At 42.9% G+C, this 26851-nt stretch overlaps 1 protein-coding gene and 1 long non-coding RNA gene across 2 annotated transcripts in view; one reads left to right on the forward strand and one right to left on the reverse strand.

Annotated features, from left to right (window-relative positions):
• Positions 1-193: 193 nt before the first annotated feature.
• LOC142844236 (uncharacterized) overlaps positions 194-26851 on the reverse strand; it is a 35434-nt gene continuing 8776 nt past the window's right edge. The window contains exons 4-10 of the mRNA XM_075962558.1: positions 26126-26195; positions 23764-23880; positions 7337-7453; positions 5428-5460; positions 5278-5339; positions 4522-4612; positions 194-281 (exon numbers count right to left, since the gene is read on the reverse strand). Coding sequence (XP_075818673.1) covers positions 4582-4612; positions 5278-5339; positions 5428-5460; positions 7337-7453; positions 23764-23880; positions 26126-26195 — 430 coding nt within the window. The 3' untranslated portion in view covers positions 194-281; positions 4522-4581. The remainder of the gene's footprint in view (positions 282-4521; positions 4613-5277; positions 5340-5427; positions 5461-7336; positions 7454-23763; positions 23881-26125; positions 26196-26851) is intronic.
• LOC142843618 (uncharacterized) lies at positions 24504-26081 on the forward strand. Its single transcript, XR_012909670.1, has 2 exons — positions 24504-24591; positions 25399-26081. It is a non-coding gene; the product is annotated as an uncharacterized LOC142843618 (long non-coding RNA).

Raw genomic sequence — 26851 nt, forward strand, 5'->3', positions numbered from 1 at the left:
TACACTTGGTTTCTTTCCCCACAGCTCTCGGACTAACAGGATCATTTACAGAGTGGCAGTGGTTTTCTTAAACATCACTTCTACTGCACGAGGGAGGCTGCTCACATCCCTCTAGCTTAAGTTATTCTCCTCAGAAGAACACACAACGGAGGTCTTGTTAATCTGGATCTGGACAAAGTTACTCACAGCTTCCAAACGATCTTTCATCTCTTGCTCGGCATTATAGCCCGACAATTCATGTAAAACTGCATTTCCTATGCCATAAAATAGCCTCAGCATCTCTGCAAGAGAAATAGAAAGAAAGCGCAACAATCAGTAAAAACAGATAGAGGCTGCTGGGGAGTAAGTAAAGCAGATGGGTGCAGCTAGACATTAGTACCCATATCATCTGTGTGAGAGAAGGGACTGTCACTGGATTCTGGGTGCAGCCAGCTGTGTGCCACACCCTGTCCTGCTCAGGTGCCTTATTGCACGCACCATCACTAGGATCAGTTTGAATAATAAAATGCAAGAACACAATCTTTAAATGCAAGGACATCATTGTCAAGGATGTCTTAAGGGCTGCCTTTTAATACCCTATGTTTTTTCATTGATAAACAAAAATCTTAAGTTTTCCTTCTCCCACATTGATCCTTTTCTGATTTTCGATAAAACCCCAAGACTCATCAAAATTTCCCTTCTCATGTGTTCCCGAAGCCCGTTCTTTCATGTAGTTTCCCTGACAAACCATGTGGTGTCAGTGGAGAGTCACTATTCAATGTGGAGTATAGACATTTACAGTAGTAAATGACTGAAATCAGTATCCGCTTGTTCTGAGCAGAATTAGAAAACAAAAGGCAACACAAGCAGAGAGCAGGAGACAAAGTCCAGAGCAGAAATCAGTGAACAGAAAATTAAACCCATAAAGAAAAGGCTGTGCTCAGAAAAGCTACACCCCCAAAGCCCCTATGCTGAGGATTCAGGGCCTGCGCATGCTGTGTAGACACTCAATCGCTAATCCACACCCCAACCATTGAAGATTAATTTTAATAAAGGAAATGAACACCATCAGTAATCTTTCATAGAGATCTGTATAAATCTTCTAAAGAAATTCATACTAGAATATAACTTATCAGATGATTATTCTGTCTTTAAATTTTACATGCCGCTCTTGGGAATAAGCAAACAACCAACTGATGGACTCAGAAGATGGCAATAGGCAGGGAAGAAGGAACATGTGTGTGCTTCTTAGATCCCCAGATAAGAGCAAAGCAAGTAGAGGAACAGCAAAGACCTGTGGGCAACCTGAGCAGAACAAACAGCGCCCCCCAACAACAGAAAAGTCCCTGCACAATCAAGTTTCCTGTCAACCCCCAGGTTAACGTAGCACAACAGTCAAAATCAACGACCACCACCAAATCTGGCTTCAGCAGTGTCCGTTCAAGAGGAAACAGATGGTAGCCACGGGTGTGCAACAAACCAAGCAAAGGGCAGAGCCAATTGGCGTTTGTTAACTAATCAGTGTGTCGAGCACACTGATGAGGGAATGGCTCACAGACTGCCAGGTCTGGCAGCACACTTGGAATCCTAGAACCAAAAATGTGAAGGCAAGACCTCGAGACTCCCTGGACAGCCATCCTCACTTATCTGACCAGCACAGGTCCCAGGGAGACCCTGTCTCAAAAGGGCAAGGGTGGAGGACTCCTAAGGGCACCCAGGGGTGACCTCTAGCCTGCACGCACACACGCACGCACATACACACACACACACAAACATGAACGCACACACAAGTGTGCACTATCTTCCCATGAAATTATTCAGAAAAAAAAAACAACTATTCTAACATTTTCAGGCCCTGATCAAGGTATCTAGATACCGATCAGTCAATAGCTGATAAAGTAAAGTCCAGACATTATGAACTTCCCAAAGAAAGAAGATAACCACCTTCTAGAGTCTTGTCAAAGCATGGAAACTCAGGCCACCCATCCTGCTACATCTGCAGGAAACGCAGAGGACAGAGGAACACACTGAACCACATAAGCCATGTGCACTCCTGCGGAGTGTCCAACTCCACAGCCGCAGGACCCATGTCTCTCTACACACCGTTGTAAGCAAAAGATGGAAGACGTAGCAAGTGAAAAGGGCAAGATTCCCAAAAGGATAATAAAACTAAAAGGAAAGCATAAAGAAGGGCTTCTAGAATGGACAACCAAGTTATATCTGTTACAGTAACTATATGTTTTATAGTGTGCCTTTCTATATCTGTGTTTTATCAATGAGAAGTGGTTTTCTAAAGAAAAATGAACAGAAACTGTTAAATAATTATGTTTAGAGACACCCATAGGAAACTTAAGTTCTTATTTTTATTGACACATATCTGTACATTCCATAAGGTATATGATGTTGAGATTCAGGCATATAGTGTGTGGTTTTCCACTGAGGGTGATTAGCATATTTATAAAGGAGTCTCTAGACTTAAAGCCAGGCTTTGTCACACACCCCACCTAGAAACACGCAGGACTGGCCGGCTCGCCCACCTCTGAGCCTCTCCCAAGGAGAAAGGACCCTGCTGGCCACCAGGGTGTCTAAATGCTCCTGGGCCTCATAGGGCTGCAGCAACTGGGCTGCCACCTAGGATGGGCAGGTGACAGAGGCGGAGCTGCGAGGGGCGGGGCGGCCGGCTGAGCTCCAGTGTCCCCTGGCCAGCGGTGCACTGTGGGCCTATGCGGGGCTCCCAGCGAGGCCTGCCCACCAGACTCACCTGCAGGTGGGTGGCACCGGCAAAGCCGGGCTCCCCCCCGCTCGACCTAAGCCAAGTCAACTCAGGAATACCGCTCGACCTAAGCCACGTCAACTCTGGAATCCCAAACTCAGCGCCTCCGCCTCCACGTCCCTGAAACACGACCACTCTCCCTGGGTCGGAAGACGAGACTGAGGCTTCTGCCTTTGGAACTGTGAAAGCGCCATTACCCTGGCGACCAGGCAGGCCTTGTTTGTTACCTATCGCATCACAATGACAGACACCAATTGATGCCCTACAACCTTCCACTTCCACAAAGACACAACCAAGGGGTTCTAAGGGGGAGAGGCATGGCAGATGATTATGTGTTGGGGTGTGACCCAGGAGAAGATCCAAGAAGGCGGGGCTATGGAGAGAGGATGGGTATTCTGAAAACATCAGGTGTTTGCTGCATAGTTTGGGAGTTCAGGTTTACCCTAATTTCTTACCTACTGCTGTTTGTGCTAGAGACTATGGGCCAGGCTTTTGAGGAGATTTTGGACTAGGGGCACCAGCTGCTAGTATTGGGTTCTGTGTGAGAACCCACCCGGAGTAGAGCCTGAAACTTGGTTTAGTATGGCTTTTTAACTTTGCGATGAAAAAAGGAGAACCAGAGACGAGGCTAGTAAAAGACAACAGCAATTTAGCAAGGGTCGGACTACAACCTGACCTCACAAGGCATCCTTTGTTGGGATCGCTCAGGATGTGATCTAAGAGACAGTCAAGAGTTGGAAAGTGGTGCTTCAGCTGGGATAAGCAGACAGAGATCAAAGGGCTCAGGCTCTGGGAAGAGTCAGTGAGGAGCTCCAACAAGAGACAGAGAGCACTCATCAAGTGCTCCTTCTCCCCAAAAGGCCGGCTGGCAGAGGGTGCAGAAATCTAGCCAACTCCTAATGATTTCAGACATTCTTCGTAAGAATGTTACTATGAATTTATGGAATCTCGTTGTACACCAAGCACTCAGCTAGCCCACTGTATTTGCAGTCTCATCCTAGTGACCACACAATCCCGAGGCTCAAATAGTAGCTCAGTGAGGCATCTCTCAGCTGCTTATTTAAAGTTGTGTATTTACTATATCTATTTTGCCACCTAACGTAACTATCTTATTGCCTTATCACACTTTATTATAAGAAGTCTCTTTTGATCTCAGTTGTATGTCCACGTCCCTTGAAGCAGTATTATGTGTAATATCTTTAATTTAAATGCAATATAATAAACTTAAATTATTTAGCTTATAAAATAGGTTTATAAAAAATAAAACCCCGAAGGTGCAAATTAGGAAAGACTGTTGGCAGACTCTTAATGACTTCCAAAGATTGCTAGGGGACATTTTCCTTCTATGGCACACTATTGGAATAAAACCTGACGACCTGATTAATTTAAACAAAACCTTAGCTGGTGACAATGACTTAAACAGACCCAGGGTATTGTCAACTGGAAGAGAGAATTGGCTTTGATTAAGAGAAATTACAGAAGGCACATGTGGATCATGTAGATCTGAGTCTTGCCTGCATTTTGGTCATGTTATCCCCCTAACATTCCACTACAGGAATTTTAATGTAGAGAGAAGATATTATCTCAGAATGAATCTTTTACCACATAAACTGAGTATAAAATCAAAAATTTATGTGAAAAGGGTCTCAGTTATGTGGAAGGACACTTAAAAGAAATCCCACACTAGCTCAGAACTAACAAATAGACGGTTATTTATTTAGGGGTCACACAAAATCAGAATCCTCTGCTGGAACAGACATCTTCCTTACCTTTAGGACTCCACAGATTTCAGTGCTGTTCGCAATAGGGACCCTCCAGTTGCCTCGGTCCTAGTGTCCTCTTGCAGCAATTGAAAAGTAACTGAGACAGTGAGCAGAACAGCCTTACTGGAAGAAGTGTGTCACTGGGGCAGGCTTCGAGATTAAAATCCTCCTGACAGTCCCCACTAGTTCTCTCAGCTTCATGATTATGGTTTAAGATTTGAGCTCTCAGCTTCCTGTTCCTGCTTTTTGTCACCTTGCTGTACCCACCATTATATATCCTAACCTTGTGGAACCCTAAGTCCAAATAAACTCTTTCTTCTATCAGTCGCTTTGGTCTTGGTGTTTTATCATAGCAACAAGAAAGGAACTAAGATAGCATTTTTTTTAGTTAATTTTTTAAAACTTAATTAACATTTTTTCCATTTATTTTACATATCAATTACAGTTTTCCCTCCCTCCTCTCCTTCTGTCCTGTGCATCAAGTCCCTTCCTCCTCCCATCCCCCCTTCCCCATCCACTCCTCCTCTGCCTCCATTCAGAAAAGTGCAGGCCCCCATGGGCTTGAACAAAGCAGGGCACATCAAGTTGAGGCAGGACTGAGCTCCTCCATCTGCATCATGGCTGGTTGAAGAAATCCAGCATGGGAAACAGATTCCCAAAAGCCATCTAAGCATCAAGGACAGGTCCTGGTCTCACTGCTAGGAGCTTTACAAACAGACCAAGGAACTAGGACATTTAGGGGTCTGGAGCTTGAGTTCTTACCTTACTTTTATGCTGCGGGAAAAAGGCAGTGAGGCACAGCCATCTTCCCTGATGAAGAGAGCCTGCACAAAATCAGAGGGTCAGATTTCCCTGAAGGGAGCTGACATAGGGAACTTACTCTGAAAGTACATCATCAGAGAGAGTCTATACCTCACATATCCGTGGGGTCAGCCCAACAGAAGCCTGGATGACAGAAAAAGAAAAACATTACTGTTCACTCTGGGCAATGCCCCTGCCCTCCTCTTACCCCCAAACACCCGGGATCCTGGACCCCCCCAAACACAGAGGAGGGGTGTGTGGGCTTAGTGCTAGCTAGCCACTATAGAAGGACGTATAAAACTTGAGGCTGGCACTATCAAGAGACACAGATGAGAGGCAGATTATTACCATAAATAGATAGGAGAAGCTGGCAAACTTAGACATGTGCTTTCCTGCAATGAACTTTATCATTTTCCACCACTAATGTGGTCTCTTCTAGATCCCTACTGTGTCTAGATCCCTAGATACAGAAGCACACACAAACACCCTCTGCAAAACTGCAAAAATCCAAAGAAGTAGGTATTTCCTCTATCTCATAACCAGAGGCTTAAGGTTTTATCCCTTTTGACCTAGTAGGATTTTTTTTTCTTAATTTCAAATGTCTGAAACCACACTAACCACAGACAAAGGGAACAGTGAGCTGTACCCAGAGAAGTGGGCTATTTTTTCAGATTGTTTCTATACAATGTTATTTGTCAACAAGTGCTCAGGTCATCTCACTAGCATACTTCTATATCTTCTAGGTTTGTTTGTTTGTTTTGTTTTGTTTTTTCGAGACAGGGTTTCTGGAGCCTGTCCTGGAACTAGCTCTTGTAAACCAGGCTAGCCTCAAATTCACAGAGATCCACTTGTCTCCACCTTCAGAGTGCTGGGATTAAAGGCTTGCACCACCACTGCCTGGCTAGAAAGGGTATTCTTTTTTTTTTTTTTAGTTGTTGCAAAAAAAAAAAAATCCCATTTCCCTCCCCCTCCTCGCACACATTACCCCTTCCCCCACTCCCCTCCCCCTCTCCCCACTCCTCTTTCCCTCCCAACACTCCATTTCCCCCTCCCTCTTGAGAATGAAGAGCAGTCTAGATTCCCTGCCCTGCTGGAAGTTCAAGGTCCTCCCACTTCTATCCAGGACCAGGAAGGTGAGCATCCAAACAGGCTAGGCTCCCACAAAGCCACTTCACATATTAGGATCGAAACCTAGTGCCCTCGTCCTTGGCTTCTCATCAGCCTTCATTGTCCGCCACGTTCTGAAAATCCGGTTTCATCCCATGCTTATTCAGTCCCAGTCTAGCTGGCCTTGGTGAGCTCCCAATAGATCAGTTCCACTGTCACAGTGGGTGGGTGCACCCCCCGTGGTCCTGACTAAGGGTATTCTTAAGGAATGCTATCCCCTTAATTTTATTTTTATTGCTGTTGTCTGTTTTGAGACAGAGTCTCAGTGTGTATCCCTGGATGGCCTGGAATCAAAGATTTGCCTTGCCTCTACTACCTTCAAAGATTAAAGGGATTAAAGGCATGTGCCACCATACCTGGCATTATCCCCTCAATTTTCTGTGATTAAAAACAACTTGCATTATACTCTACATTTTTAAAAGCCCCCAGCAAAGCTACATCTCTTGCTTTCTTCTAATACACATAGCTTTGAAAGCTGAACACGGCATTCTTATCCCTGTATAGCACTAAAATGCAGTCCAGGTTTAACCCCAGTCAAATTGTGAAGCTTTATGTGATGAACCTGGAAGTAATACATATATCCAGTGGGATCAACAAGGACTCATTGTCAAAGGGAATCATGAAAGTCTAGTTTTTCAAAGTTTCACAAAGAGAGACTAATTATACAAACTTTACTGTTCAGGTAAACTAGTAAAATGCCATTGTTAAGTATAGGAGAGGGTCACACGCATGCCTTTAATCCCTTTAATATTGATTATGGAGGTCATGCTCCATATCACAGTGGTAAGGACAATGTAAGATACAGGTTTGTTGTGACATTAGGAAGATAGTTCATTCCAGTGCTAACACTTACTGGAGTCCCCAGCATGGTATATGTCTTCCCAGAGCCCGTCTGCCCATAGGCAAAGAGGCATATGTTGTAACCTTGGGCAGCTCCAGACAGTACTTCAGTACCCAAGTCCTGGAACACCTGTAACAACAAAAGTAGAAAGCTTATTGATCCATCTTCCCACAGCACATTGAAAAAATACATTAAACCTAAAAAAAAAATAAAATTAAAATATTGGGGCTAGAGAGATAGTTCAGCAGTTAAGAACACTGGACCTCAGGTTCAATTTCCAGTACCCACATGGCAGCTCACACCTGAACTGGTCATTTGTAAGAATCACTTCAGCTTCACAAGAAAAGATTTTAAGGGAAAATTCAAATTGCTCAAATATTCTTAGGTACCTACTGAGTACTAGCCTCATTTTTTGTTTGTTTTAAAATACGTTTCCTAGTCCTTTTTCTTTTCTTTTTTTCCCCAAGACAGGGTTTCACTGTGTAGCTCTGGCTGTCTTGGAACTTGATTTGTAGACCACTGCCCAGGGCTAGTCCTTTTAAAAAGGATTTATTTTCATCATCTGCATGTAGGTGCATGTAGTATGTGGAGTATGTGCACACGTGTGTGAGTGCCTGGTGAAACCAGAAGAGAGCATCAGAGTCCATGGAACATAAGCTACAGGCAGTTATGACTACTTGGTACAGGCACTAGAAACCAAACTTAGGTCATCTAAAAGAGCAGTAAGTATCTCAAATGGCTGAGCAGTATCTCAGCCCCAGTGTTCTGTAGTCTAACACAAAAGAGCCTAAGGCAGGACAAAGATAAAAAGGCAAAAACCTGCTCCTCCTGATACACAGAGAAATGTTCACTAAGGCTAATGAGGTGGTTACAGTGAAACACTGCTCAAGAAGGTGACTCATGGTCTGAAGACCCCACAGGACCAGCTAGAAGTTAGAGAGAGCTGTCCCTGACAGTCGCTCCTCTGACTGCTCCTGATAGCTGGTAGGTTCTGCTGGACAATCGCTTCATCTGTGGTCAGATTTTGTGACTAATTCAGAAACCACCAGTAATCCTCATGTGGCAACTGCACTTTAAGTTTCTAGGTTTCCTGAAATTTCAACTGAACTCTGCCAGGCAGCATCCTAACACTCTTGACCACCGATGCTGGTCTTGGTGGGAAGCAGAACCCAGTTTTCCACCTCGGAGCCCTTTCACTTGCTGGCAGCTGGAACAATGACACACACAAGGAGGCTGCCAAGCAGGTAGACAGTCCCATTTGACTTCCCGAAGAAAGACACAAAAGCAGAACAGCAGATGACAAGTTCTCCAGGAGTGCCCAGCACAGCGGCGGAAGTGTCAACTATGGCGCTCGTGCCAGCCTACTCTGTGTGGCACTGCCTGCGATTCCTGCTGCCGCGGGGGCCCCAGTGCTTTCCTGATTATTTTATTGACTTCCCTTTCAATTCTGTGAAACATCTAGTATGGTTCCAGATTGTGGTGTGCACCTAGTCTTGTGCTTCAAAGTTGGTGATCCTAGGCAAGTTCCTTGCATTTTGTAAACTCCAGTTTCTCCAGCTGTAAGATGTCTATCACACAGACTGCTGTCACAGGCGAAACTGGGGGCAACCAGGTAAAGACAGGAGCTAAGTCAAGACTACATCGTCTCGTATTCCAGCAGCTCCACTTAGGCTTCTTGGCCGTTATTACTTCTGTTTGCTTTTTAATGTGTCCATGGTCTAGGCAAAAGGCCAAAAGAACTCAGGGTGCTGTGAAGACTTGAGCTCTGTTCAAGAGAGATCCTTCCCATGGTCTCTCTTGTAGCTCTCTCTAGTCACACAAACTATGTTAACAAAGTTAAAAATTGGGAGAGGTCTTGCTTGCCTCCTAAAGTCTGGCCAGGTGACATTCCTTGAGTCTGAAGAAGCAATATATTTTGCTGCATTAGATTAGATGAATTGACTACCATTCATTCACTATTTGAAATATCCTCCACACACTCCAGCTTCCTGGGGCAGGAGGTGAGAACAGAGGTGGAAACAGCGAAGGGCCACACCTAAATCTAAACTTTATTTCTGCCCTGTTGCAGAATTGTTCATACTACCACTCTGCTGTGGCAATAAGGTTTACCTTGTATTCGAGGCCAGAGCTAGCTAATAGCTGACCAAAATTAGCCATAGAGGTTTTGGAGGACTGAGGATATATAGAGAGACATGGGAAGTAGTAGAGAGATGCTTAGAAAGATGTGTGTTCTTTGGATTAAGGAAGGAGACAGAAAGGAGGTCACTAGTTACTTCTCTGCCCCTGATCAATCTGGTTCTAACCCCATATCTGACTCGGGAGTTTTTATTAATAATAGAATAATTTAGGTAATCGTTACTACCCACAGTTTATGCTCAGCTGAGCAGAGTAAAGAGAGAGAAAAAAACCAAAGATTGTTACTTCGTTCATGTCCTTATCCAAATGCCTATGTGTTCTCTGAAAGTATCACTGAAGAAAGCACTATAGCTGATGATAGAAGAATATCAACAGGATCAGGGCTCCAGTCAAGAATGATGGAGACTAAGACACAGTACCACAGCTGGGCGGTGTTGGCACACACCTTTAATCCCAGCACTTGGGAGAGAGAGGTAGGCAGATCCCTGTGAGTTCAAAGCCAGCCTGGTCTACAAGCGCTAGTTCCAGGACAGGCTCCAAAGCTACAGAGAAACCCTATCTAGAAAAACCAACAAAAAGATACAGTACCCACTCCTCAAGAGCTGGTAGGCTTAGCTCATCAGAAGATCCTGGAAAAGCCACAACCTTAGAAAGAGGAAAACAGGGAGATAAGACATGTTCCACTCCACCCATGTTAACACAATGAGACATAAGCCATGTCAGGGGAGCAGCGGGTGACAATTGGGGTTCGAGGTGTCAGCCCATCAGTAGGAGACTCTCTGGTGGGTGAGGCAAGGCCCTGAGACTACAGACTCCAGGATGTCTTTTGATTCTCTTGTGCCTTTACATGTTGCTGTTGCTATCTTTCTCTGGTGTGAATCGGGTGTGGGGAGATGCCCTACTGCCTGTAATGTAATGTGTTTATCTCATGGAAACATCCTGCTCACTGGACATTTTTTACCTGTAGACTATAATAAAAAATGACTTCTCTCTAACAGATACTGTTTAATTGATAATAATAATGTTACATTATACAATATATTATATAATAATATTAAAAATACAGAGTTGTGATAAATAAAAGTAACTACAAGGAAACGTCACACAACAGGGGTCTATGTAAGGGGTCACTTAAGGAGCTGCCTAGATCATAGCTCAAGTTAATGATTAAGAGAAACAGTTGAGTCCCAGGAACCAGGCTGGCTCAAAATCCTTTAATCTTAGAGCTGAAAGACTCTAATGCCAAAAGACATAGTCACGGGTCTCGGTGTGCATCATTAGCTGAAACAAAGCGTTTTTACCTGTACTCTGTAAGAAATTTAACACAGTCACTGTATGGGGTAGATATATTGGATTGAACAGCCGTATTTCAGAAGTACCTTCATCTTGAAGAATCCTTGTAGAAAACAGTGAATGTTTTGCCAAAGGGTCCTGTGGCCATCCTATGACTTTGGTCACAAGACACCTCAGGTACACTTGAGGCTCTTGTATTATTGTGTATTGCACACAATGCATAGTGAATGACTAGAATCATGGAGGCATGTGATGGTCTTCAGTAAGATGTGCAAATTTAGATTAGGGACCTTGGTATGAGGAAATACTGTATAACAATCAATAAATACGTCTTTGTATGGCTGTTTGGGGTCCAGTCCAAGCCCAGTCCATTCCAGTTCAGTCTATCAGAAGAGGCTGGACCTTTCTGCTGCTACATGGGCCTTAAAAAATACAGAAGAATAAAGAAGGAAAGCATCAAGAGATTGAGTGAGTGTCTTTTTCCTTAACACCCTCAGACAGAAAAGTCTAATGTTGTGAATTGCCCTTTGAACCCTGTGCTGCTTGGAGGCTGGTCCCCCAGGCAGCAATACTATAGTGGCATTTCATTTGTATTTTAATAAATAAATGTTTGCCAGAAGATTAGAGAGTAAAACAGCCTCACTGTTCAGCCTTACACACACCTTTAATCTCAGTAGCCACACTAGTTGCAATAGAAACTGGGTGGTGCATGTCTTTAATCCCAGTGGTGCATGCTCTTAATCCCGGCCCTAGGGAGGATTATAAAGTGGGAGGAGACAGCTCTCAGACACAGTCTCATTCTGAGATTCCTGGAGGCAGGATCGCCATTTTTGGATGGAGGTCAAAGTAAGAGCCAGTAGCTGGCTGTTTTGCTTTTTGGGTCTTCAGGTTGAACCCCAATTTCTCTGAGTTTTTATTAATTGTGCCTCACAATATGACATCATAGTCTAAGAGTTAAGATAAATCACTGAACTACAGTCTGCCGCAGACACTAATTAAGAATAGATAGGTGACTTCCTTTATTTATTTTTTAAGAATTCAAGTAATGGAACATATATAATGCACAGCACTATAGACCTTGTTCTTTTTTCCTCTCCCTCTCTCTCCCTCCCTCTCTCTCTCCCTTCCTCCCTCCCCCGCTCCCCCCCTCTTTCTTTCTTTCTTTCTTTCTTTCTTTCTTTCTTTCTTTCTTTCTTTCTTCCTTTCTTCCTTTCTTTCTTCCTTTCTTCCTTTCTCTCTTTCCTTTTTATTTTGTTGTTCTAAATAGGGTTTCTCTGTGTAACAGTCCTGGCTGTCCTGGAACTCACTCTGTAGATCAGGCTGGTCTCAAACTCAGAGAACCTGCCTGCCTCTGCCTTCAGAGTGCTGGGACTAAAGGTGTGTGTCACCAGGCCCGGCTCAGACATCCCTTTCTCAAATCCAACCAGAATCAACAACACTGCTGACAATTTCCTAACAATGGTTCATCCAAGCATAGGGGCGGCCTACATATTCCTAGAGGGATTTGTCACTGATAAGTTGCTTTGGTTTGTATGGGTTTTTATTCTGTTAGCTATTATGTTCTCTAACCAAGTGGACTCATAGCAAAAGTAATTGTAAAAAGTGCATATGGACCCAGCAGTGTTAGTGCACGTCTTTAATCCCAGCACTCAGGCAGATCTCGGCGAGGTTGAGGCCAGTCTGGACAGCAAAGGCTGTTACACAGAGAAAGCCTATCCTAAAAACAAAAACAACAACAAAAAAAACCATATAGTTCCTGGATAGCTTTGTGTCATCTTAACACAAGCTGGAGTCATTTGAAAAGAGGGACTCTCAACTGAAAACAGTGCCTCCATAAGAGCTGCCTGCAGGCAAGTCTATAGTGTATTTTCTAAACTATTAATTGGCATGGGTGGTGGCATCCTTGGGCTGGTGATCTTGGGTGCTACAAGAATGCAAACTGGGCAAGCCATGAGGAGCAATCCAGTAAGCAGCCAGCAAGCAGCCAGCACTCCTCCATGACCTGCATCAGCTCCTGACTCCAGGTTTCTGCCTTGCTTGAGTTCCTGCCCTGACTTCTCTCAGTGATGAACTGTTATTTGTATTTTAATAAATAAAGCTTGCCCGAAGGTCAGTGAAAAGCAGCCACACTAGTCAGCCATACAGACCAGGCAGTGGTGGCACACACCTTTAATCCAGCAGTTACACTAGTCAGCCATACAGACCAGGCAGTGGTGGCACACACCTTTAATCTAGCAGCCACACTAGTCAGCCATACAGACCAGGCAGTGGTGGCACACACCTTTAATCCAGCAGTTACACTAGTCAGCCATACAGACCAGGCAGTGGTGGCACACACCTTTAATCCAGCAGCCACACTAGTCAGCCATACAGACCAGGCAGTGGTGGCACACACCTTTAATCCAGCAGTTACACTAGTCAGCCATAGAGGCTGCATAGTGGTGGTGCACGTCTTTAATCCCAGCACTAGAGAGGAATATAAGGCAGACGAGGACTGGTTCTCTTTCAGTCTGAAGATTTCAAAGAGGTAAGAGCTCTCTAGTGGCTTGGCTGCTTTTGCTTTTCTAGTCTTCAGGTGGAACCCCAATATCTGTCTCTTGGTATTTATTATTCATGCTGCAGAAAATGACTCAGGAAAAACCAGAATGGAGCCTTGAAAATCAGGTAGGTTGTGTAACAGAAAAGATGTCTAAACTGTATAAACAACTGTGTTACACTGTGAGGGATTAACTTAATGGAATTTGGAAAATCAAATACATGAAGAAAAAGGACTCAAATGTTAGTGCAAGGTAAACACGCTTATTTTCTTCCACTAAGCGCGCTGCATTCTTTAGATGACAAGGCAATCACGTTCAGCCAGAAAACTATCAATAATATAAGACAATTAGACAGTACAGAAATGAAGAAATCACCGATAACCCTTCAATCACAAAAAAATAAAAACTGAAATTGTGGATGACCCAAAATGCAATAAAGATAATAACCTATTGGTAAAATACAGCAAACATGGACCACAGTAAATTATGGCTTCATCTAATTACAGAGAAAGGTCTAAATGTATTTTAACCTATAGTCTTCCTACAAATTAGGGGAAATGGGGTGGGAGGTGAGTAGAACTTAATTAATAGACAAACCATTAACTCCACACAAGGAAATTTTTTTTTACACAAGGAAACTTTTTAGAAACAAAGAAAATTTTGTTATGTGTAACAACATGGATGAAAAAAGAAAAAAGGTATTTTTCTCCACTTACTATTCAAGGTTCATCTATGTTGTTGCACAGATCAAACTTTATAAAACACCATTTCTCAGCACGTATCTCAACCACCCAGACAATATTAAAAGTATGTTGGTAACATAGAGGAAGAGGGAGAAAGGAGAGATAGGTAATGCTAAGAATGTCTGAAAAGGCCACATATTATTTTGCGAGTGCATCTTAAAATACTAAAGTAACATGTGTATGTGTGTGTGCGTGCACATATATATACATATACATATACATATATATATATATATATTAAATGGAGTTACAGCACACCAGGTGATAATGTTCCTTTTGACCACACAGTTATCTTCTGAAGAAACATGTTCATAATATTGAGTTGAGCCAGATGAGAGTTGTGAGCAAAGGCCAGGGTGACAGAGAGAGTCTGAGTCATAGTCTTAGTGCTTCCAAAACTTTCCCCAACACAGTATTTATTTAGGCATAATAACATCACAGCTGGGGAGAAAGGAAAAACAAAACCAAGCCAAATAAGCATTGCCTTCCTAGCCTTTAGACTCTTTGTCCCTTCTTTCCTTTGTTCTCAAATGGAACTGTCCCTCCACCACTGCTCTCATGAGGATAGCATGTAAAACAGTGGTCCTGGGAGTTGGATCCCTGGCTATAGAGATTCTCTGGGTTCACCATCACGAGAAAACCCTAGGCAAGCCCCTGAAGTACTAGACAGAGGATGCTCATTTAAGGCTGAGGCTCCGACATGGCATCCACAAGCAACACAGTGCACATAAATGAATGTATAACAATGGACTGAATCCGGTATGCTCACAAAATATATGCAGAATAAAATTACATTATGGTTGTTCAGTAGTTTTCCTTTAAATCCTGAATTCCTTTCCACATGTTTGATGCTCGTTAGAGTCTTGCATACAGCACTGTTTCCAGTGTACTCAAAAGAGCTCCTCAGCATTGTTTTCAATGGGTTTGGTCCAGCAGCACCAAGACATAGTCAAGTAGGACCAAGCTGTTTCATATCGTTTGAGCTGCAAATACTTGTATAGAAGGAAGCTGGAAATATGGCTGAGTGGTATTCACCAGACAAGGCCAATGTGAAAACTAGAGTTTGGGTTCTCAGAACAAAAAAAGCTGGGTGGGTGTGGTAGACCACCTGTAATGCTAGCACGTAGAAAGGGAAGAAAGGGAATCCTCAGCTAGACTAGGCAAAAAGTTGAATCCAAGTTCAGTGGGAGAGACTGCCTCAGTATGTAAGGCAGAGAGTGACTAAGGAAAACACTGGAAATCAACCCTGGGCCAGTGTGCACACACAGAAAGAGACACCACAACCACACACACATGACCGTGAACCTCCATACATGTCTGCACACCACACATACACATACACCGGGGAAGGAAAACAAGCCTAGATGATTGCGTCTATGTGGAAAAAGTTTTCTGCCAATTATGCTGCTAGGAGCATATTTTCCTGTTTTTAATCTTGTTTAGTCTAAAGGGTCTCACGAGGCCAATGTTAGCACTGGAGACACAAGCGAACTGGTTTTATACTTTAGCAAGGCCAGTTGAAGCTCATCTCATTTTTAGGTTTGGTTTAAGAGATTAATTGTTGTGATGACCTGTGGGGTATCTGCCTCAGATATCCCACTTACAGTACAACTTCCTGACTAAAGCCATAGTCCCCTCCCCCAGCCTTAAAGCCTTTGCAGAAGGAGCGGCTGCACGCTAGTCACAATTCCTCAACACGCTGGCCTCAAGTCACTTCTTCCGCTTCAGCTCTCAGACTTCAAGTCCATCCCAAACTATACAAAACTAACTCTAGTTTAACACCTATTTATGGAACAAATGGAGGCTGAGGTGGGGAGATCTCAGTAAGAGGCCAGCCTAGGCCACACAGGAGAATTCTGTCTCCAAACCAAAACAAAAGCATCATATATATTAAAAGTCTTCTGGATTCATTCTGGAGGACTTGCGTTCGTTCCCCCTCTGATTTGAAACTGGACACCCTAGGGTACAAGACAGATGAAAGAGAACCTACTTGGAAAGACAAGAGCCAGGAGTGCTGGGTTATACTAGGAAGAAAGCACAATGAGCTAGTGCAGGCCTGGAATCTCAGCACCCGGGAGGCTGAGACAGGAAGATAGCAAGCTGAAGGTTTATCAGGGTTATATAATGAGTTCCAGACCAGCCTTGGCCACACACTCAGACCCTGTCGCAAAACTCAAAGAAAGAAAAGAAAGTAGCACAATGACTACATTGTGACACAGATCCTAGTCGCCTGTGGGAGCATTCCAGCTACACTTCAACACCTAGCCCCTGGGTCACAAAGGAGTAAGTAGCATTCTCATTCACTGTTATAAAGTACAAACTATTTGTCTCTATATCACAGAATACTCAAGTCCACTGAAGTACTCAGGTAATTTAGGATAAAACATCCTGATTGCATCCATAGACAAACACTTGCTCTGGTTACAGAACTAAAATCAGGTGGTGTTCTCCACTTCTCAGAAAGAGAGGAGTCACTAAGCAGGCCTGAAAATAACATGTCCTTCATTCATGACCGTTGGTTCTTTCTACACTACTGTAAGACTTAACAGTCCAGTATCTTCTAAATGTCAGATACTTCATTTCACACTTCAAATATCAGAGGGCATCATAGAGTGAGGAGATGGGGCAAGTTCATACAGCACTTAGGAGAATCTAGTATAAAAGTCAAGACTTTGAGGCAGCAGACCTGGGTTTAAATCTAGGTTCCACACTTTCCAGGACTGCCATGGAGAAGAAATGATATAACAGAACTTAAAATACCCAGTCTACCTAGAACAGGGTGGCCCTCAATCGGTTTGTAATCCTAGCATGAGGGTGGCAGGGGCAGGAACAAGTTTGAGGCCAGCCTGGTCTACACAGTGAGAGACTATCTCAAAACAACAACAGCATTTTAAGAACCCAGGCAAGATGGTACAAGCCTATAATCCTAGCACTTGAAAGGTAGGGGCAGAAGGCTTGTCCACACAGCAAGTTTAAGGCCAGTGTGAGCTACATGGGACTCTGTCTCTACAAAACAAAAGTCCTATTTTCTCCCTATAGAAGAAAGTTGGTTATGAAAACATTTCCAGAATTAACTCTGACTTTTCCAAACCCTGAAACCGAATCACTAAACTTCATGGAATGTTTCCAGATCCTTGAAGAGAAGGAAGAAGTTGTTTACTTTCTTAAAATGGATGTGGACAGAAGGAAAAATCATACCAGCCTGAAACCATGACATGTCTGTGTTTAACATCACCACAAACAAGATGACCAATTTAACATGAGAGGAATAATAGAGAGTAATTAAGGGTTTCTATTCTTGTCAAATTCCATCTCAACAGAGTCGCTGCTTCTCCCAGCTACATAGAAGCTGTATTAATCTTCCTCCTGTGTAAACTCAGTGAGTATCCCTAAGAAGCACCTGTCTTATACCTAAATGCTGAGCTTCAGAAATAAGAGCTGAACAATGAAATGAGAGACAAAGGAATAATCTACTATTTCTAAGAAATGTGTAAGGCAAATGAGCACATTTTTCTGCTTGCTTCTTCCATCCCTGAGGGACAGTTACTTAGGAGACCGTGTATAAACTAAGATAATTTTAGGGCTCAATTCCACATCTGCCTGAACTCCCCAGTGTAGCCTGAGGCATCTTGTTCATTTCCCGGTCAGCCAGGCCTGAAATGATCACACAGAAATTGTATTATTACAACACTGCTTGGCCAATAGCTCAAGCGTATTTCTAGCAAGCTCTTACATCTTAAATTAATCCATTTTTATTAATCCATGCATTACCACGAGGTCATGGCCTAGTGGCAAGGTTCTGGCGGGTTCCCACAGGCATCTTTCTCCTTGGGTGGCTACATGGCATCTTCCTGATTTGTCTGCTCTCCTCCACTATCTGCTTAGAATTCCCACCTTGCCCTATTCTGCGCTGCAATAGATCTAAAGAAGCTTCTTTATTAACCAATGATATTCACAACATACAGAGGGGAATCTCACATCACCCCAGGGTTCTGCCTTTTACAGCTTGAAAATCCATGGGTGCAGTGGCCCATGTCTTTAATCCCAGCTCTGGGGAAGCAGAGGCAAGTGTATATCAGTGAGTTCAAGAGCAGGCTAGTCTAACATATCCAGAGTTCCAGACTAGCAAGGGCTATATAGTGAGACCCTGTTCAAAAATGAAATAAAATAAAAATCCAGACTATGAGTGATGCCTGGACAAACTGTCACTATTGGAATTCAGGCTTTTATTGCATTCAGTCTTTGAGGGAGAGGAAATATAAATACCCCATACTCTCTGCTTCATAGTTGAAAAATACTATCTGTCTTCTATGTCTTTCTGCAGAAACAAGAGAGATTTCTATTGACATTTAGACAACTGAACCAAGGGTCCCCCATGAATCTCGTACATGATATACTGAGGCCAGCCTTAGCCAGATGATTCATACACCTTGGACTAGATGGAATACATTGAATACTTCTTGACATTGTTGGCACAATACTGACATCTACAAAGTTTACATACTAAACTGTGCAATTGACTTACAAAAAAAACCAGTCAAACAGTCGCACACTCACACACACACACACACACACACACACACACACCTCACACATTTGAATTAAGTTGACAAGTTTGCATCGGACTGCACTCATAGCTATTATAGGCATCTACATGGCCTACAGACTCCTGGCTGAAGGACAGAATGAAACCCAAGAGGGAACTCCCAAGTTAAATTAGTGACTCACATGATGCTCTGAGAAATCAGATCCTCTTGAAATCCAAAGAGCTGAGGTTAAATGTGTGTATGTGTGTGTGTGTGTTACTTTCAAATCTTAGGAAAGAATGTCTCTCTCATTTTTTGGAAGAGAATCTACAGACTTAGGTTCTATCTTATTACAAACTAAGCAATCATATTGTTAATCAGATTTTAAAATGTTTTCATTAGCATATATTACCTATATATAATTTGTTTCATTATGAAATTTTCATATGGGTACATAATATATTCCAATTACATTCTCCCCTGTTTATCTTTCTTGCCTTTTTCCTCTCACCCTAACTCCCTTATACTCCCTCTTCCTAACTAGCTCCCCTTCTAATTTCATGTGTCTGTCCCTTTTTTGCTTATTTTCAATGATTTAGTGGACCGACCGTGCAGTTTATCAGTGGCGATACCACTGAAGACAGTGTCTCTCCCTCCCTAACCACTGATAACTGCTTATAAATTCTCAAGTAAGCATGGGGGCCCCGTGAGTCCCTCCCACAACACAATTCTGGCAGGCTCAATGTAGTCCAGCTCTTGTGTAAGTAATCACACCTGCTATGAGATTAAGAGTACAACAGCCCTGTCACGCCTGGATGCCAGTGTCCCACACCCTTCAGCTCCTTTCTCCAGCTCCTACACTCCTTCTGCCCCATCTTCTATAATATGAACAAAAATTTTTATACTTTCTTCCCATCATTGAGAATAACAATTTACCCACCCCTCTCTTTGTTTTTTGTTTTGTTTTGAGATAGGCTCTAGCTGTCCTGGAAACGACTATGTAGACCAGGCTGACTTTAAACTCACAAGAGATCCATCCACCTCTGCCTTCCAAATGCTGGGATTAATATGGGTACATAATATTACATTCGCTACCACACCTGGTATATATCTCCCTTGAAATTTCATGAAAAGCTTGGGTAAAATGTGTGTTATTTTCCACATTGTTGGACTGAGGAAAACTGCTCAATGGACAGAGTGATGGCCATGCAAGTGTGAGGACCACAATCTGTACCCCCAGCACCTCTAACTAAAAAAAAAAGTGGGAGCCAGTGGTGGTAATGCACACCTTTAATTTCAGCACTTAGGAGACAGAGGCAGGCAGATCTCTGAGTTTGAGGCCAGCCTGGTCTACCGAACAAGTACCAATACAGCCATGGCTACAAAGAGAAACCCTGTCTCAAAAAAACCACACATACACACACTAAAAAAAAAAAAGAAGAAAGAAAGAAAGAGAAGAGGAGGGGGAGGAGGAGGAAGAAGAAGATGATGAAAAAGAAGAAGGAAGAGAGAAGAAGGGAGAAGAAAGAAGGAGGAGGAGGAGGAGGAGGAAAAAGAAGGAAGAAGAAAAAGAGAGAAGAAAGGCTGGGAGAGTGTAGTTACCCCTTGTAATCCCAGCATCTGGGAAGCAGAAGTGGGAGAGTCCCTACAATAAACTAGGTGTAGATTAGCTAGACTTGGTGAATCCTGGGTTCAGAGAGACCTTACCTCAATAAAACAGTGGAGAACAGCTGAGGAAGGTCAACTTCAGGCCTACATATACTTCCAACACACATACAGACACACACGCCAGCAAATAAGCATACCTTCCTGTGCACACAAACATGCACACATATATGCATACAGACATGTACATCACACACAATGCACAAGTAAAAAAGCATAGTACTTACCACACTGTGATTATCTGTCTCCTCTAAAATAGACACATCAAATGTGATGCTGATTTAAGGGGAAATGTTTGAGAAAGGAGGACCAATCAAGCAAGAGCAAACAAAACCAAGATGAAAACAAATTCTTTCTCCTGTCATCTCTGTAGATATGCTTGCAATTCTAAAAAGGCAATTTTTACTAAAAGTTGAGATTATTTAAATGTATATAAACTGAAAAACAGTTAGACCACTGCATTATAAGTACCGTTCCTGACTTCAAATGTGTGTGAGCAGAGAACTCCTGCCCCAACAGCTGCTCATCACCAGGAGGAAGTTAGGTGAGTTTCCCAAGCAGAACATGCTGGTCCCAGGAGAAATACACAGCTTCAAAGAAGGGTTAGAAAAAGTGTGCACTAATGGATGGATCTAGATAACACCATATTGAGTGAGGTAACCCAGACCCAGAAAGACAAATATAGCATGTACTCACTCATAAGTGGCTTTTAGACATAAAGCAAAGAAAAACCAGCCTACAGGACACAGACCCAGAGAAACTAGACAACAAAGAGAACCCTAAATAGAGAACATACATGGATCTACTACATAGGAAGGTGAAAAAAACAAGATCTCCTGAGTAAGCTGGGAGTTTGGGGCTCACAGGAGAGAGTAGAAGGGGAGAGGAAAGGAAGAGAGGGGAGAAAAATGTATAGCTCAATAAAAATAAAGAAAGGAAAAAGAAAAAGCACGTATTTGCTTCTCATGTGCTGTAAGAGAATGGTTGCTCACTGTGCCAGGATCTGAGCGAAAGCACATAAAAACTCACATATCAACTTACTAGGTGGGCAATGAACATAAGTACTTTAACAAATAATTCATCATATGGTAATTCTGAGATATTCACTACCACAATGGTAATAATACACACACATAACTAATAAGAATAGGCCATAGAGATTTTAAGTAGCTTGTTCAAAGTAAGACAGTAAATTAGTATCTGTGCCTATTTCAAATGTGGGTCTAATTTCAGAGTATAAACAGATTAGCATTAGTGCAGATTCACACCAGGGAGAACAGATCAATTTTGATGAAAAGTTTTGGCTGAACATCCAAATATTTTTAATAGGGTATAAATACAATTTTTATCAACGAAGATCTTCCTTAAGAATGGAAAGTTAGGGCTGTGGAGTTGGCTCAGTAGGAAATGTCTTTTGCCACCAAGCCTAAAGACCTGAGTTTGATCCCTGGGGCCACAAGGTGAAAGGAGAGTAAAGACTCCTAAAAATTGTTCTCTGGCCTCCTTATATGTGTGTGGCATAATTTACTTATTTAGTTTTTAGAGATGGGGTTTCTCTGTAGCCTTGGAGCCTGTCCTGGAGCTGGCTTTGTAGACTAGACTGGTCTCAAACTCAAAGAGATTCTCCTGTCTCTGTCTCCCGAGTACTGGGCTTAAAGGTGTACTCCACCACTGCCTAGCAAATAAGTGTAATTTTAAAAAATTACAAATAATAGGAAGCTAGTAACACCAGGGTTATAGGATAAAGGATCATGGAATAAAGACAGATGTGTTCTTTCTCTCTTCTTTGAGACAGGGTCACTTATAGCCCTCGCTGCCCTGGAACTCTCCATGCAGACCATGCTGGCCTCAAACTCATAGATCCTTGGCTTTGCCTCCTGAATGCTGGGATGAAAGGTGTGCACTACCATCCCCAGATCCCGCTCTTACTTTTCTTGTTGCTATGATTAAATACCTTAATAAAAACAACAGAATGGGGGAAAGTTTATTTGGCTCACAGTTCAGGGTACAATCTATCATGGCAGGGAATGAAAGATGGCAGATGCTGAAAGTGGCTGGTCACACAGCATCCAGTCTGGAGGTGGGACACTATGAACACTGGTGCTCACCTTACCTTCTCTCCTATAGAGCCCAGGATTCCTGCCCACAGAATGGTACCATTCTCAGGGACAGGCTCTTCCTACCTGACCGTTATCCAAGATAATCCCTACAGGCCTGCCAACGCCAGTCTGCCAGGTGATTCTACAGCTCATCAATCTGACAACTGAAATTAGTCATCATCACACATTTACCTGTGAATTACTAACATTAACATCTGTTTTGTTTGTTTGTTTTTTGAGACAGGGTCTCAACTGAGTAAGTGGCCTGGAACTTGCTATATAAGCCATACTGGGCTCCAATTCAGAGATCTGACTACCTCTGCCTCCCAAGTGCCAGCACTTGGGATTAAAAGTGTACGCCAACACTGCTCAGGTCCTAGGTGACATTCTTGTTTACATCCACCAATAAACAGTGACATCTTGTTAACATCTGTCTATGAATGGTGACACCTTGTTCACAGGTATCTCTGAATGCTAAAATCTTACTAACCATTATCTATTAATAGTGATACTTTACAGTCTATAGATAGTGACATCTTGCTAACAGCTATCTATGAATGGTGACACTTTGTTAACATCTAAGTCATATATACACAGACACAAGTATGCCATGTTTGAGGTGAGCCTTACTAACTGTGGTGGTTTGAAAGAACATGGCCCCAAAAGGCAGTAGCACTATTAGAAGTGTGTCACTATGTGGGCCAGCTTTGAAGTCTTTTCCTCAAGCTTCACTCAGTGTGACAGTCAGTCAACTTCCTGTTGCCTCTAAGTCTAGATGTAGAACTCTCAGCTCCAGCATCACATCTATCTGCCTGCATGTCACCATGCTCTCCATCCTGGTAATGAACTGAACCTTTGAAACTGTAAGCAAGCCACCTCAATTACGTGTCTTTATTTTAGGAGTTGTCATGGTCATGGTATCTCTTTACAGCAATAAAAACCCCTAAGACACTGACCTATTCCAATAGTAGAAGACTACCTGCACTAAGCCCCACTCCTAGTCACTCTGAGGCCCAGATTTGAAACGGACACTAGTCAAGTTCCCACACCTTCACCAAGCAGTCTTTTTCCACCTCTTTGCCACATTAAAAAAGAAGAAAGAAAGAAAGAAAGAAAAGAAACTGATGCCACGTATTACCATTTCTCAGATTAAAACATTAGTTTCTAACCAGCATATCATAAAATACACTCATCACCCAGATTCCATGCTAATTTACCTAAGTATCCAGTTATAAAAACTAATGCTATCATTAAAATAACTTTAAACATTCCACAATGTATTTGAGGGTTTTCCTCTCGAAAACCACTTTTCATTTGAGAGTTTTCAAAGTTAAAAGTAGCAGTTAGAGTACTTTAAGTTTGCAACTGTCACAATGACCTTGAAAAGTAAATTTACAGCAAACATTTGTAAAAAGGAGAATAGAGGGAAAATGACATTACCACTTCCTGAGATGCATATTGAGGGTCCTCCGGGTTGACTGACCAATAGCAGTAATCAAAACCAAACGCTACAACCTTCTCCCGGGTGTCTCCAGACCTCTCTGGTCGACTGTTCACCTAAAATTAAACACAGCATCCAGTGTCTTTCCTGTCATATCATTGGAATCTGGACAGTGGCCCTTAATTATGCTCTCTGATGATTACAGAGACCTGGACTATCACTATAATGTTTACGACAGTCACAAAAGAAGAGAGGTAACATCTATCTCCATCTCACTAGGAACAAAGAAAGACCCAGGAACTAAATATGACCATGACACAAGCCTGTGTCTGCGCACAAACACATGAACTACAGGACAGTGCAGGAGAAACAGGCTCTTTTAAAGGACATCTTCATCACTCGCTCTTCCCGAGGCATTTCTATAGAGGAGACTGACAGCATGAGTAGCACAGCCTCTGGGTGCTGCAGATTTCATCACCTTGGAGCTTTCGCTGGGATCCTTCAGGAATCTACCTTCAGTGACTTGGAAATAGTATTAAATGGAATAACCAGGAATAATATAGCTGCTGAACACAGGGTAGGGCCAAAACGTGGAACTATGCTGAGCCCTGGGTACTGGGTAGAATGGCTGGCATTCTTCACAGACATGCCTAGTCTTGGTATTTAAACTGTGGCACTCAGGAGTTAATGATCTTCCTATGATAAAATGCCTTTTGCATTTTCATCCTCTCCAGAGACAAGAAACTGAAGAATGGACACCTGGTGCACACCCTGAGTTCCTAGTTCGCTGGTATAAAATGGCCAGGATGCTACAAAATCACCAGTCGGTAAGCACGCACAGCTTTGCGTGCTGGCTGCTCCACTGTCTTCTGTCAGCTCCAAGTGGGAAAGCATGGCCACAGAGGGTGCTCCTTGAGGAGGAAGCAGCACTAAGAGTGCCCATATCAAGGTTAAGGGGAAAATATACCCAAAACACATTTTAGACAAGAAGAAAGTTAGAAAAGGGGAAGGTAGCTCTGACATTAGCCATTCAAAATCTACAGAAGAACATGGATGTCATAATGAATAGCTTGTTCATAAACAACTGACCTTAGGGAAGCCAACAGCTAAGGAAGTGTGTAGAGGGCAAACTGGAATCTGTCCTTGGGTGCTTGAGAGGTGGCTCGGAGGTTAAGAGCACTGGCAGCCCATCCAGAGGACCTGGGCTTGATTCCCAGCACCCACATGGTGGGTCTTAACCATCTGTATCTCCAGGCCTGGGGGATCTGATACCCTCTTCTGGCCGCTTAGGCCACTAGGTACCTATGTGGTACATAGACATATATGCAGGCACAACACCCATACACATAAAATAATATTTTTTAAGTTTGCTTTTAAATTTTCCTCTTGGACATACTTTATTCTCTAGACCCAAGAGTGTGAGATCTTACAACAAACTAGCAAGGGCAGTAAGAGAGAAGGCAAGGGATGGAAGGCCCTTTGTTCTCCAGGAGCTCCTGCTTAAACTTTCACAGGACCCCTCCTTTAACAGGAGCTGCTGACAAGAGGAAACAAATCACAGCAGGGAAGTAAGGGGGGGGGGGGTGACCAGAGCTCTGAGGGCTGGGATTTAGATGACCTTCACTCTGCCTCAGCTTCCTCAGCTCTTGGAAAGGCTGGCATTGCATCACAAGCTAACTACAGCATCGATCACGTGATCACCTCCCTGGTTTCTTTCCACTGCTCAAGGACCACAAAAGAAGAACCAGCTCATCTTCTGCATCAGGAAGGATGGAGGAAGTTGACTCTGGAGGGCAGGGTGAGGAGCAGGGAAGGACGTTCCCCGTGTCTGCCCAGTTGAGCTCCAAATTTAAGCAGGGTTGTGGAAAAAGAAATCTGAACAAGACTCGGGCTAGTGACCAACTCCCTTCTGGGATCTGCAGGCTGATGTCTGACACCTGGACCATATTATGGCCAACACAAACCCTGCATTATCAGACAAATACTAAAATTCCCAATAATGACCTGGATAAAGTATTATCAGTTGAGGGGCTCAGGATAAAGTTTAATTGGTGGCCAGGTGAGTTACATAGGCATACAAATTGCCCCCAGCATGAGTTACATAGTCTGGATTTGGTTTCAAAGCAGCTCTTATCAGTTTCCAAAACAGCTGCACTATTCTATTTAACAGCATGGACTACAACGCCACATTTTCTGGACTCTAAGCATAATTCTTTTGTTGTTTATTTACTTTATGATTGGTCTAAGCTTTCCCCACAATCCTTACATCTCCTGCTCTCTAATATATTAAACATATTCACCCCAGAGTCACCTTTAATCATAGATTCGTACCTAAGAAAACAAACACAATTTCAGACTTACCTTCAAATTCCTGATTTTTACCACTTTGTCCTCAACTTCCACAATAATTCTTCCCCCTTCTTTGGCCTCGCTAAGAAATGAGAACAGAATTCCAATGAGAAGAAATACTTTTTGTTTTCTTTTCTGAGACAGAATCTTAGGTAGCCCAGGCTGCTTAAATCTACTCTCTAGCCAAAAATGACTGAGCTTCTGATCCTCCTGTCTCTTCTTCCTAAATGCTAGAATTACAAACATCTGCTGCCCACTTTACACACACACACACACACACACACACACACACACACACACACACACACACACACACACACCAGAAACAAAAACAGAAAAGACAAAAAGAAATTAGTTTTCTCACTCCTGTCCCTGTTCCAGGAAGTGCAATGCCTGTCTCCATAAATAGCCAAAAGCACGTGAAGACTCCCTTGAGGGCACACTTTCCTGATCAGACACTTTGAGTCCGGAAGCACTAACTGTCACCACCATTTATTTCGGTGATAATGTATAAAGCACCATATTGTGTATGGACACTGTAATTTCCCTACCCAGCCTACTCTCCTGATACCACTTCATAGCATGTCTTCATTCTGACAGAATTTTAAAGCCTAGAGAAATTGCATAACTCATCCAAGGCCACCCAGCCAGGACCAGTAACTGAGATTTAAGTCCAGATCTGTCTGATCCTTAACTATAGCTTTAAAATAAGGCTTGGAAAATATCTTTGGTCCAGTG

Source organism: Microtus pennsylvanicus, chromosome 2, assembly GCF_037038515.1.
Source record: "Microtus pennsylvanicus isolate mMicPen1 chromosome 2, mMicPen1.hap1, whole genome shotgun sequence".
In the NCBI taxonomy this organism is placed as follows: Eukaryota; Metazoa; Chordata; class Mammalia; order Rodentia; family Cricetidae; genus Microtus; species Microtus pennsylvanicus.